Source organism: Anabrus simplex, chromosome 2 (assembly GCF_040414725.1).
Source record: "Anabrus simplex isolate iqAnaSimp1 chromosome 2, ASM4041472v1, whole genome shotgun sequence".
NCBI lineage: Eukaryota > Metazoa > Arthropoda > Insecta > Orthoptera > Tettigoniidae > Anabrus > Anabrus simplex.
Window position 1 is genome coordinate 1,050,210,225 of NC_090266.1, and position 14,264 is coordinate 1,050,224,488.

The 14,264-nt window shown below is 39.8% G+C and overlaps 1 protein-coding gene across 5 annotated transcripts in view; it reads left to right on the forward strand.

Annotated features, from left to right (window-relative positions):
• Nucleotides 1-14,264, forward strand: part of puc (puckered) — a 200,493-nt gene that overhangs the window by 112,177 nt on the left and 74,052 nt on the right. For all 5 annotated transcript variants that reach the window (XM_067141978.2, XM_067141980.2, XM_067141977.2 and 2 more), the window contains one exon: nucleotides 5,710-6,378. In XM_067141978.2, coding sequence (XP_066998079.1) covers nucleotides 5,710-6,378 — 669 coding nt within the window. The remainder of the gene's footprint in view (nucleotides 1-5,709; nucleotides 6,379-14,264) is intronic.

The following is a 14,264-nucleotide window of genomic DNA, read 5'->3' on the forward strand; positions in this document are numbered from 1 at the left end:
ACCTCTGAAGCGAAGGCCATGTAACCACCGAGCAAGTGGCTGTGCGGTTTGCGTCACGTAGCTGTCAGCGTGCATTCGGGAGATAGTGGGTTCAAACCATATTGTCGGCTGCCCTATATATGGTTTTCCGGAAAACAATCGTCAGGGCAGTGGGAATCGAACCCACCATCTTCCGACGCAAGCTCACAGCTACGCGGCCCTAACCGCACGGCCAACTCGCTCGAAGCTGTAAATCTAATTCACTCACTAACAGCGGCCATCCTTTGCACGGAATTTCCCTGAGCTTTTCTCATAAAATAGTATGGATTCTAGTGCTGATCGGGAATGACTATAGCCCAGGGGTTTCCAGTTAGTAAGAACTCAAGGGCCACATTGAAAACCTGAAGCATGACCGCGGGCCGCACTTTAATAATAGGCCAATTTTCGTAAAATTCCGCAAATAGAACAGATGTACCAGTATACAAAATAATATGCATAGTTCAATTCAAATGTTGGTTTACTAATTTTAATGGCTTAAAACACTATTTTAAAATTGCATAAAGGAGTGAAATTAAGAATAATCGCTATCATACCGAGGATGATTGAATTTGGAAGAAGAGCACCCAACAATGTCAGTTCATTTGAATTAATATTTGACAAATGAAAAAAGTAAAGCAATAGACAATCTAAAATTAGTAATGTAGTCAAAACAAAAAGAAGGAAAATTTAGTGGGAGTAGTGGTAAGAGCGCAATGCTACACATTTGTAAGAGCCTAAAATCCCAACAATATACTTCCAGGAGTACTTCCCTGAACATTTTCACTTTGTACCAGCCGGTACTGCCAATGAGAGAACGAAGAAATGAAACCACTTCTTACATCAATGGCTTTTAAAGTATTTCTTGGTATTCATTGCATGCCACGTTGAATATAAAGGCCACAGTGTGGTTGGCATGGAGTTCAAGAATTGGTATTTATCCCATAGCCATTTTTATAATTATTAAGTCCTAGAACTGGTATTTGTGAGGACTCATTTTCCGGTGAAGTTTGGATTTTAATTTTATTAAATGAAAGAATCTATTCAGCACAAGTGAATACTAAAAAACGGGAGATAATATTAAAGAATGAATTAGTTCTGACTTTGGTCTATACAGGATATAAGAATATAATATTTTTCGTAAATTTTCTTCACATTTCTTAAAATACCTTTTTAAAGCCCTCGCGGGCCGCAAGATATAGCTTCCCGGGCCACATGCGGCCCGCGGGCCGCCTTTTGGAAACCCCTGCTTTAGACCATACTGCTCTCCTCCATATCCTCTCCCCCTTCCACAGGTATACAGAGCCAAATTCCAATATAGTTGTGGCTCTCCGGTGACTTCAGTCTTAGCGCGTTTTTTGTAGTTTTGTTTCTTCAAAATTATAATTTTAAGCTTAGTGCAATACCCAGTCTATGTATGTTTGTAAGCAGCCAGGTGTTCACTGTTCGTATAGAGGCCACTAATATTTCAGCCTACCTAACTACAGTGTAGCAAACTAGATCGAATTTTTAAAGAATCAGCCTGGTGAATCCATTGGTCCAGATGAATACAGATTGAAGAATCAGTCGAATCTTCGTCATTGGCAAAACTATTTGGATTGGATTATCTTCTGTTGTTTTTGTTTTGTATTATTACAAATTGGTTTACATCGCACGGGCACAGATAGGTCTTATTGGCGACGATGGGATAGGAATGGGAAGGAAAGGACCGTGCCCTTAATTAAGGTACAGCCCCAGCATTTTCCTGGTATGAAAATGGGAAACCGTGAAAACCATCTTCAGGGTTGCCGACACAGTGGGGTTCGAATCCACCATCTCCCGAATATAAACTCACAGCTGCGGGCTCCCAACCGCACGGCCAGCTTTAGTTCAGTGGCCCATATGAGGCAGTCTCGTCTCGTCCCGTCTAGCCCGAGCACACATCAAGTCTTAAAACTTAAGTCCGAGATTTGTTTTCCGTTCCTTTCTATAACATCACCAAATTCCATATAGTTATTTGGACAATGCTCGTGCATTTTAACTTGAAAAAGTACTCACTTGATGACTAAGTGACACTCACACTAGTAATGTAAAATTGTTTGTTGTTGCTTGATTATGCTTGTTGTTTAAAGGGGCCTAACATCTAAGGTCATCGGCCCAAAGTAAAATTGAACTCCTTGCCTATAAAATATCGTGTCTAATTATTTCTCACGTGGACTGCTCAAGAGGCTCATTTTCAAGTAATAATAATCATTTTACTTAAATATGATACAGTGTTCATATAAACAGATTGTCCGACTCGTTGGCTGAGTGGTCAGCGTACTGGCCTTCGGTTCAGAGGGTTCCGGGTTCGATTCCCGGCCGGGTCGGGGGTTTTAATCGTTTCTGATTAATTCTTCTGGCTGAAGGACTCGGTGTATGTGTCTGACCCAACACTCTCCTCAGCATGTTCAGACAACATACCACACTACCAACCAACACAGAAACACGCAATGGTGATTACATCCCTCCATATAGGGTTGGCGTCAGGAAGGGCATCCGGCCGTAAAACAGGACCAAATCCTCATGTGCGACGCAGTTCGCACCCGCGACTCCACAGCTGTGGGGAAAAAAGCGGTAGCAAAAGAATAAGTTCATATAAACAATTCATTAATATTGTGCTGTATGCGCCTAAATAATTATAATAAACTACTAATAATGACCTTGGAATAGAGATGACCGTGAGTTGGTTTGCATCCCATCATGTTTACCAAAATTCAGTCTCATTCAAACAGTAACATTGACCTGATATGAATTCGAACCCACGAAATTGAACTAAGAAGCCTAGTTCTACCTCATTTCAAATATTGCCAAGTTGATTGGGGTATTGATTTTATCTGTTCTGTTCAGTGTTAAATCGTAATAAGTTAACTAAACATTTTTAATCTACGGTAAGGATCAGTTTACGTAACGGGACTATTAAATAAGAAGCAGTGTTTAAAATAATTAAGGTATCTTTTATCTCTGAGTAACCTCGTCGGACGGTTCTTATGTGAAGATTGAAAAGAAACGTCTGTCTTTTGCGTTGACAGCGGTAAAACAAACCCAAACTCGACGTTATTTATTATCGTTTGTTTCAAACGCAAACCACGTGAGATGGCCGTGTAGCTGATGAATGTAATTAAAAGTGGTCTAAATTCAATAAAAACTCTAAATTTGTATTTTATAATACTTGTTCACGTTTCAATTTTCCATTAATTTGTTGTCGACTGGGAATATGTATTGTAGAATCTTGTATTTAAGGAGCTTTCCCGCTCAGTTGGCTCTATTCTACTACATTCTGGAGTGAGAGCTAGAACGCTGCGCGCTGCTTCATGGATATGTCTGAGAAGTGAAGTCATTTCGAATCTACCCCTGGCCAGCTGTGGGATCACTTGGTCGTACAAACAGCGAGATTCTTTGCACTGGGAGTATGCCTTTGTCCTCGGTGTGCAATCCGGCACAGCGGAGTACAAGATATGTTGTATCATACTGTATTATGTATGTTTACGTAGACAGCTCTTTTACCCCCTCAGTCTCCTCAGTCTGAGTTCAAGTGTGGGATGATGACCAGTTAGAGCCTCCATGGCTCACGCGGCAGCGCGCCAGCTTCTCACCGCTGGGTTCCGTGGTTCAAATCCCGATCACCCCATGTGAGATTTGTGCTGGACAAAACGGAGGCGGGACAGGCTTTTCTCCGAGTACTCCGGCTTTCCTTGTCATCTTTCATTCCAACAACACTCTCCAATGCCATTTCATCTGTCAGTCAATGCTCTAGAGGAGTGCGACAAGCTTCGGCAACCGGCATAATTCCTATCCTCGCCGCCAGATGGGGTTTCATTCATTCCATTCCTGACCCGGTCGAATGACTGGAAACATTCTGAGGATCTTCATTTTTCATGATGACCAGTTCTTTTTCGCCCCTCGTAGTAGCCGAGTCACCAAGGCGGCGACGATTCGAATCCCGTACAATGGATGTGGTATTTTTGAAACGAGAAGTCGCGTCCCAGTGATTCGGATTCTCCTGGAAACAGGATGTCCCTTAGCTGTGATCGCGATATCGAGTCACGTAAAACTACAAGCGTGCTTCATTTCTTCTTCTGCCTCTCATTGCCCATTACAGAGCCGAAAGCACTCAGGCAGTCGCTTATCCAACTGACCACATCCGATGTTACTTAAATTTTAATTAATTTGGCTTGAAACCCGGCCATAAAATCTGTTGATGCCCTTGGTACTCCCATGTGTAGTCAAGAGATTCATTTCTCTCCCCTCTCCAGAAATATTGCATTCATCCCCACTCCTCCCCCCCCTCTCTCTCTCTCTCTCTCTCTCCCTCTCTCTCACACACACCTATGAATATTGTTTTAGAACCCGTCTTGTAGCAAGATATCCATTATTTCTCATATCTATAGATAGTTTTCTAGGTGTTTAGCCTTCTTTCCTTTCCTGTCAAGTTATGGTTTTATTAAAGCCATCCGAGCAAAGAAACAGATTTCCCCCATTCACTTCATAACTGTGCGCGGTAAGACGCGTATCACAAGACCTGTAAACAAGACCTGAGTGGTTCGATTCCTGGTCAGAACATATATTGGTAGCTATACTGAGTGTGTTTTTCCCATGCAGTTGCTGCGGTAAAATACTAAAATAATCACACACATCAAGAACTGGAACAGTTCTCACAATGTCTACATAATTACAGACACACTGCTACAGACACTACAATAGACTGGCTCTATAGCCTAATGAATAGGCGTTAGCCTCCAATGCTCACGGTTGCAGAATAGGTTCCTGGGGGCGATCTGCTGACATACAACTGTGCTTTAATGTTACAGACCCATGTGAGTAGATTTACTGTCACGTTGAGGAGCCTTTCTTCAGAACATTTGTTAGTGCGATGTTAAATACATTACAACAAACATATCTTCATTTCCACACTTAACTGGATGATATTAATGAACAAGATGTCTCTACCTCTCGTTAAAAAATTAGGTTTAGCAGAATGGCTCTATACAGTTCTTTGCCCGTTAGAATAATTATGTTTCTTAAAATAGGTATCATTCACGATAATGAATGGTCATGTTTAATCTTGCTAGAGAAAAGTAAAACGCAAATAGTCCCTATGCTATCTTATTCAGTGCACAATGGAATATGTATTTCCTCGGAATGAGGGTCATTGTTATGTATCCAGTGATACTGTGGCTACGAAACAAGTTTAACCATCGGGGGAAATTGATGTAATAATGGAATATTTATTTCTTCGCAAATGACGTGGCGTTATTTGAAACTATCATTAACTAGCCCATACAGACATGTCTGTCCATCCAGTGAATTGTATTTTGTTTTCTGTCAGAAAGAAAAGTACACATTATATAAAAATAGAAGCCAAAAGGAAACATGGCGAGGAGCCATTCTATTTTTAACTAATCTACGTAATAATTACGTTTATCCTTGTATTTAAACCACAGGTGCAAAGGTGGTAAACAGTGTTGAGATGTCATTGTCTTCTAGTCCAAATATATGTAACCTCTGTGTGTGTGTGTGTGTGTGTGTGTGTGTGTGTGTGTGTGTGTGTGTGTGTGTGTGTGTGTGTGTGTGTGTGTGTGTGTGTGTGAAGGAGAAAGGCGAATGTTTGTGGTTGGATGAACCATGCCAAGAGGGGAGGGTTTTGCAGTTATGTTCCCTTTCTGTGTACCGCAGAAGCAGCAGCCGTCGTCGGTCCAGATATAGCTGGGCGTGACGTCACCATGTCGGCCCTGGTGTGCTGCGACTTGGCTCCCGGCAGGCCACGGGACGGGCTCAAACTGGCTCTGAACCGGAGCCTGAGCGAACCTGGACCACCAGACCTGTCCCCTCATCATAGTTTCCTGAGTCCCAGCGCCTCTGTGGCTTCGGTTGCTTCTGTGGTGCCCCCCAAACGCTGCAAGCTGGAGTCTGTGAGTCTACCTGCAAGCCCATGTTCCGAGAGCGCCACTCTTCAGCGCTCGCTGGTGATGAAGCGCGTTCGACCATTGGATGCGGACAGTTTAGTTCGCAAACTACAACGTTGCACAAGTAAGACTACCAGAAACTTCCTGGTGGTAGACTGTCGGCCATTCATCGCTTACAACGTGAATCATATCCGTGGATCCATCAATGTCAACTGTTCGGATCGTTTCAATCGACGCCGACTCCAGCAGGGTAAAGCCACTCTGGCTGACCTGGCCACGACTCGCGAGGGCAAGGACCTGTTGAAGAAACGTACCTTCAAGGAGGTGGTCGTCTATGACGACTGCACAACTGACTTCGACCGCCTGCCTACGTCGCACCCTCTGTTCCTGGTGCTTACCACACTAGTGGAGGACAACAGAGACCCGGCCTTTCTGCTTGGTGAGTAACAAAATATCCTCATTATATTATATAAAGAGTTCTCTCACTCCCAGGGTGATGGACGTAGCATTTTTTCAAGTGATGATTTGTACTGTTGCCTAGGTTCAGTTCCAAGTGTAGCGAAGTTTCTCGGTTCTCTATCACGTTTCATCAGATAGCCAGACGTTAATTAGTCAGTACATAAATATGGACAAGTTTCGTCATATCAAGAGGACATATTTAGTCCTTGATCTGTATGTCATTATTATGTTAAACAAATGAACAGAATGTGGTCCAAAATAATTTAACTTTAGGAGTATGATACATCGTGAGAGTCTAGAGAGATTTACGTTCTAAATTCTAAGTGGGTTCATAAGTGTTAATAATGTTGAAGCAGACCAACAGGCCTAGTTGAAAAATTATCAGTATTTTTATAATTGATTACTTTTCATCTCTTATTCAAACCTGGTGTAAATTTTCGCGCAAATATCAGCTTATTGTGCTTGCTAACACCACATTCTCCCTCCAACAAAGTAGAGAGTACCGGTATATTTAAACAAAGACTTTTGGGTGAATGTAACTTACGTTTGTTCCAAAATATTTAACTTTTTTAATTCTTGGCTGACAGAACATGTCACCTATTAATTTACAGTTTCGTGTCTCTTCAGTAGTGTAGAAATGTTTAAATTGTGATGCTTTTCTGTACTTCACTAGCGTAAATATTTATAACTTCGTAGATGATTGGGAAGCTACTTTATATTTTCGGACTATAGATGTCGTTCTGGATGTGCAGCATATTGCTGATTGATTTCCTTTGTACCGACTCCCTGTTTAACACAGTGATACCTTTTGCGTTTAATGGGTGTTTCGAACTGCAGTCTCCTTTATGAACCATTTTATTGAAGTTAAGACATTTAAGTTGACTGCTATTTTAATTGAATTGCTAAATTAATTGCCCGTTCGTTTATGTATTCCTGACGTAGAGCATGTCTGTCTGATTTGATTTGGTTGTGATAATCAGTTTGCTTTGATATGCACTGAGTTCTGCCGTAGTAAAATTTTCATGATGCGTGTCGTCTTTGATTACCGCATATTGAGTTAGCTTCTGGAATAAACAATATGCCTAGAAAGAATTCTTTTGATCCCGTTATTGTTAAGGTACGTATTTGATGTCTTCTTTTGATTCCGTTATTGTTAAGGTACGTACTTGTTTGATGAGTCTTCATTTCATATTTAAAACAAGATCATTGATTTCCCTATCTTTTGTCAGAGGTTTCAGACTGGGAGACAGTGTCGATTTCAGAACAATGGAAATAATGGAAATAACAATGGAAATAAAATTGATATGATCGTACGACTGGATATTCATTACTTCTTCAAAGTTTTATGATTGTTACCATTTTCAGTTGAAATAATTATGGTCTATAGGGGGTTTCAATTTTAGTGTTGGATCGTGATCTTGGGTTACTTAAAAGTCTGAACCTCATGTGTGGACTTCAACATTTAAGGTGAAAATTGTTATGAAGGAATTGTGTGTAGTGGGAATTTGTTGGAAGAATTTTAAGTTAGTTTTTACTTTTCCACGATTACCGTTTTCGTTGGAATATATACATGAAGAGCTTTAATAAAAACAAAATGTAAAAGCTAATATTTATTGTTAAAGCAAGTAATAACCAAGATAGCAAGAACAGAAATCTGTGGGAGTGGCCTGTTTCAGAGAGGAGCAGGCCGTATAATGCTCTCTTGCTAACTTTGTAGCCGCTATTGTTTTAGAGTATAAATTGGAGCGATTATAGTTGACATACGTGTGGGAGATGAGCTGTTGAGTAGTTGTAGTCAATATGCTGCAGGAAGTGTTACTGCATTACGGGTATGTTATTCCCAGCACAAGTAAGTACGTAGTTGTTCATGGAACACGAATAGCTCGCTCTAGCGAAGATTGAAACTTCAACATTGACTACTCATAATTAAGAGACGAAATAAGTTTTCTCGACTAGGGTCGTAAGATTTCTTGCAACGAGATAAACTATGTTTGCCACATGTAAAACTTTTGATTATGGAAGTACTAGGCCTATTAATCGAGATCGTGAAGATTAATTAAAGGATAAAGTGAACTGAAATAACTAGAAGCATTAAGCAATGGTGATTGCACATATTTTGTCTATACCACTATTACAAAGAGACAAAGTTTGTACAGATGTACCGAGCGAGTGTTTACGGTGTTTAGGTCACGTAGTTGTCGGCTTGCATTCGGAAATAGTGCGTTCAAACCCCACTGTCGGCAGTCCTGAAGATGGTTTTCAGTGGTTTCCCATTTTCATACAAGGCTGTACCTTAATTAAGGCCACGGTCGCTTCCTTCCCAGACCTAGCCCTTTCCTAATCCATCGCCGCCATAAGACCTGTATGTATCAGTAGGACGTAAAGCAAATACCGTATCTGTACTCATGTCCGGGCTAATCCCAAAATCTATTGGACGGATATTGATTAAGCTTTCGCCGACTCCTCCTTGGATCGTAGGAGAGACATACCGTAAGGTAGATGTTATTTCAAGGTGACCTGTGTCATTCTTGCCTGGCTGATAATGGTTTAACATCAGATACGATGGAAAGTTCAACTGTAATCAGTGCTTATTGTACCAGTTTAACTGCTCAAAGCGGTAACTATACATGTTTACAAGCCTAGATATAGCCTATATTGGTTATACATAATGATTATACTACTGATTTCAGCTCTTCTTACATATAGGTAAACATGTTTGTGGGTCTTGATGTAGAAATCTGTTAAGCACAACTGTAAACAACAATAAGCACATCGGATGAAAGAAATATTTGTGCAGTTGAGAGTTCAGCAGCTCGAAACTTCATTGTCATAGACATTGTCAGGGACTTCAGAGGCATCACATTCATCTGGAAATGTAAGGTTCTTCCAGGGATACTTAATCATGTTTTTGAATATGGGGGCTCTGAACTAATTATGGATAAGTGCATGAAGTTTGATGATAGCGTTACGGCTCTGGAGGTCAATAACAATGTTGTCTAGTAAAACTAGCTCACAAACACGTGTGGTAAACGTTTTCCATTGACGAAAAAAGTCTACATCTGAAGGCTGAACAAGGGAAGTTGCACCAGGTTGAGTGGTTGTTATCTGTGAGTGTGAATATCAGGAATTACGAACAGATTTTGCTGATCAAGTAATAATAATAATAATAATAATAATAATAATAATAATAATAATAATAATAATAATAATAATTTCATGTGGCTGTTTCTAGCCGAGTGCAGCCCTTGTGAGGCAGACCCCCCGATGAAGGTGGGTGGCATCTGCCACGTGTAGGTAACTGCGTGTTATTGTGGTGGAGGATAGTGTTATGTGTGGTGTGTGAGTTGCAGGGATGTTGGGGACAGCACAAACATCCAGCTCCCGAGCCACTGGAATTAACCAATGAAGGTTAAAATCCCCGACCCGGCCGGGAATCGAACCCCGGACTCTCTGAACCGAAGGCCAGTACGCTGACCATTCAGCCAACGAGTCGGACTGCTGATGAAGTAAAAACGAACGAATCAGTATAGGGTAGCTAGAACTTGTGTTATTGCTGTCTAGTGGATCATTTATGCCTATTTACAAACGATGAGATAAATACCCGCCAGGCTCTTCGCGATTGTTCCTTGTGGGGTGTCAGCAAAAGTTCTGCTTTAGCCTTTGTTTCTAGCGGCATATCCGGCTCCTTGGCTGAAAGGTCAGCGTAGTGCTCTTCGGTTCAGAAGGCCTCGGGTTCCATTCACGGTCGGGTCAGAGATTGTAACCTTAAAATGGATCATTCCCTTGGCTCGGGGACTGGGTGTTTGTACTGTCCCAAACATTTCTGCAACTCATGCACCACGCACAACACTATCCTCAACCAGAGCAACACGCAGTTTCCTATACACGGCAGATGCCGCCCACCAGCGTCTAAGGGTCTACCTTACAAGGACTGCACCAGGCTGAAATTATTATTTCTAGAGGCGTGTTCGACTTGTGAAAAACCGAGGACTGGTTTGTTACTATCTGATAATCAGCGTTAGTCTCAAATTACTCCACATTTTGATAAACTATATTTCTTGTGTTTTTCTTCTTCGTAAATTATGTGTGGGGAAACAAATTAAACTGAACCCTTGTCTCACCACAAAAGCAGCATGTGTGGTAGTTTTCTTCTGGCGTCCTCTTCTTTTCTTTTTTTATTTCTCCGTTCTGTGTCTATTGTAAAATCCATGAAACATTTCCTTTTGTTGGTTATTAGCATTTGAATGGAACATATGCAGCAGGAAGAGCCACCTTGAACGGCTCCTCTAAAACCTATTTGAGAGGTGAGAGCAGGGCAGTGTTTTGGTTATTTAGATCAAGCTCTTTTGACATTCCTGTGGTTTAACCTCTGCTACTGTTGCTCCAAAGCTGAACTAGTACGGACTCAAAGAAATGGAAATGAAGAAATGTGAAAATCACCCTAACGTATGTTATTATTATTATTATTATTATTATTATTATTATTATTATTATTATTATTATTATTATTATTAACAAATGGATTTTAGTTGGGAGATGTCCCGATGGCAATGCTTATTTACAGTAGAATGACAGCGAAGTAAAATTAAAACATAAATTACATGACAAAAACAACAACAACAAAAGTACAACAAGCAATTCCCTGAAAACCACATATTTCAAGAAATTTTATCGAAAAATCACGGTAACAAAAAAGAATAAAAATGAAGAACGTTAAAACAAGGAACAAAAAAAGAGGACGATTAAATATGACATGCGAGTGGTATAACATCATTGAAAGCTGTCGTAAATAAATTAATATGAAATTGGTGGAAATTAACTTTTTCTAAGTATTTCCTTGCATATAGTGTAACATAATTACAACTTAGACGCTTAGAAATTCACCCAAAATTTCAAAAATATTCCATTACAAGGAATAGTGTATCACAGTAATAATTACAACGCTATCACATATAAATTCATACACAACATCAATATTTCCAATGCGTTAACAGTACGACCTACATAAGATAGAGCTGTACAATGACTTACTACTTCCTTAATATCCTAAATACAGCTCCATCACATACAAATTCACTGGTAACTTAAATGTGTGTCTTAACACTACGTCTTGCAGTATATTGAGCGATACAGTGACTTTCTACTAGCTTAACATTGTCATCACATACGCAAATTCATAAGTAATTTAAATATGTCCAATGCTTTAACGCTACGACTTGAAGTAGATTGAGCTAAACATTTAAATAGCACATGTTTACATAGAAATTTATGCAAACTGTACAGGATACTGAAGTTTGTTCTTGAGGCATCTTACATTTCCGGGAAAAGGTTCTTAGACTGCTGCGGGCAATACATTCCAATTATCAATTTCCCGATTTACAAACGAATATTTACCATTTCTGCTTTACGTGGACGATCGGTCCCGCTTATGTAACAGAGCTTTTCTAGTCGACTGTTCACCTCTCCCCAAGCTGGCTTATTCGTATAAGTATTGTATATGGCACATCACCGTGCTCTTTTCCTTCTAGCCACAAGCGTCTCCCACTCAAGTTTTTCTATCATACATGTCACGCTACTTCTAGGATTGAAATCATTAAGCACGAACCTTGCAGCCTTTCGCTGTTCCATCTCTAGTTCATCGATGAGTCCTGTTTGGTCTGGGTTCCATACGGCTGTTCCACATTCCAGGATTTGTGGCACGAGTGATAAATAATCCAGCGCCTTCGCCTGGGTTATTGGGTTTCACGAACCGAATTCATGCAATCCTTTAACGGATATGAATTGACATTTTACTAATGAGTACGTTTTAGCTTAGATAAACATTTTTTGTTGAGCTGCTGAATTATTTTCAGCGTGTTTATTCCCACAAATCGCTGAAATGTAAGATGTTTAATGTTCCGCTTGGAAGTGTAATAGGTTGTGGACTCCCAGTTTTCTTATCCCACGTGAAATTATAATAGCAGGCATTCCGGACAAAAGGATTCAAAACCTTATAATCTGTGGCTTATTTTGTTTTGGTGCCTTGCGCCTATATTTGTTATTACTCATTATCTAGTATTGAAACTGAAGAGGTCATTCTTTGACTCGTGCTAGTAGGGTCCAGTTATTTGACTTGCGCACTGTGGAACAGTTTGAGGAAACCTGAGTTGCCTGAAGTTAAATGAGAAATAGCGGCAATATTTACTGATGATGGGGTTGGCCCTCGAAACCTACCGCGATGTCTTCCGATTTCATGGACGATTGGTTAGCGTCTAAACCTATGATGACTATATAATAAAAGTGTTGTTAAATAACCGCTGGATTTACATTTAAAAGGGTAAATAAAAGAAGATAGGTGCATTTAATATATAGACTTGCTGATCGTCATTGTTTTATCAAGGAATATACAATGTTGAGCGGCCTTATACTCAAGTGCAACTGACCCATTTCCATCTGTTCTGGTGGGGAGTGCAATAATAATTTTAGAGATTTAACTTTTGACTTTCGTATTATATTTTAATCACTAATTGCAGTTATGCTGAGTAACGTTCAAAATGCTAACGGAATCAGGATGTTCCTATCGAATGACCGATAGGTTGAGTTGAATCTTGAGCTGTCCATCAGAGAGCAGATCATGAGGTCGTCCTTCATTCGCAGGATTTTAAGCATCCTGAAAGCTTCCATTCAGGAACATATCGCCTCTCATCCTAAAATGATTTGTTGAAATCTAGGCTATTTCGAAGAATAACACTTACTAAGGCCAATAACACTATCATGCCACTTTTTCCTCGAATGTACGTTATTGCTAGCAAAAACAGATAAGCATAAGTTTCTAAAAACAAATTATTGTAGGTCTTTATCAGTCTCACATTTTCAATTGTGATGTGTATTTTTAATTAAAGAATACAGTTTCAGAATTACATTTGTTGATTAAAACATTCCTTAAAAATAAATTCGAAGTACCAACATTGATGAGATAATGTTAAGTGGCGCCACCGGATTTTGTGTTGATGGCAAAGCGGCGTACAGTAAGTTAATCGAGTCTACACCATGAAATAAAATGTATATTTGTATTTAAATTATTTTAGTGAAATAACCCTGCCCATGCTTTCTTTTGTGGCCTGTAAAAAGCGTCGATTTCCATTTATCCAATCTTGTGCATAAATTTGTCATTCCTGCTTATCTTTTAGGTACGCATTATTAAGAAATTGATTTTAAGGGTCTAACTACGACTTCAGATCTACCAGGGATGACGTCACTGATCTCATATGCGACCCTATGTCGTCATATCTACAGTATACTTCAAGCGTGCCAGTTTTACTTTCTCCTTTCAACAACAGTGTACATAAGTTTAACAGAATTCCTTAGAAATAGTGACTTGATAATATAATTTATATTGTTCTTAAATTTTATTTACCGGGCGACTTGGCCGTGCGCGTAGAGGCGTGCGGCTGTGAGCTTGCATCCGGGAGATAGTAGGTTCGAATCCCACTATCGGCAGCCCTGAAGATGGTTTTCCGTGGTTTCCCATTTTCACACCAGGCAAATGCTGGGGTTGTACCTTAATTAAGGCCACGACCGCTTCCTTCCAACTCCTAGGCCTTTCCTATCCAATCGTCGCCATAAGACCTATCTGTATCGGTGTGACGTAAAGCCCGTAGCAAAAAAAAAAAAATATATATATATATCTCTTATTTAACCAAAAATTTGTATTGTATTGATTTTTGACACAAGAGAATACAAAATCATGACTTATGAATATTAGAACATCCAGTTAATCTGTGTTTTGGAAAAGACTTTCGCAAGTTATGTTCTCTATTTATTTATTTATTTATTTATTTATTTATTTATTTATTTATTTATTTATTATAGAACTGCCATTTCACT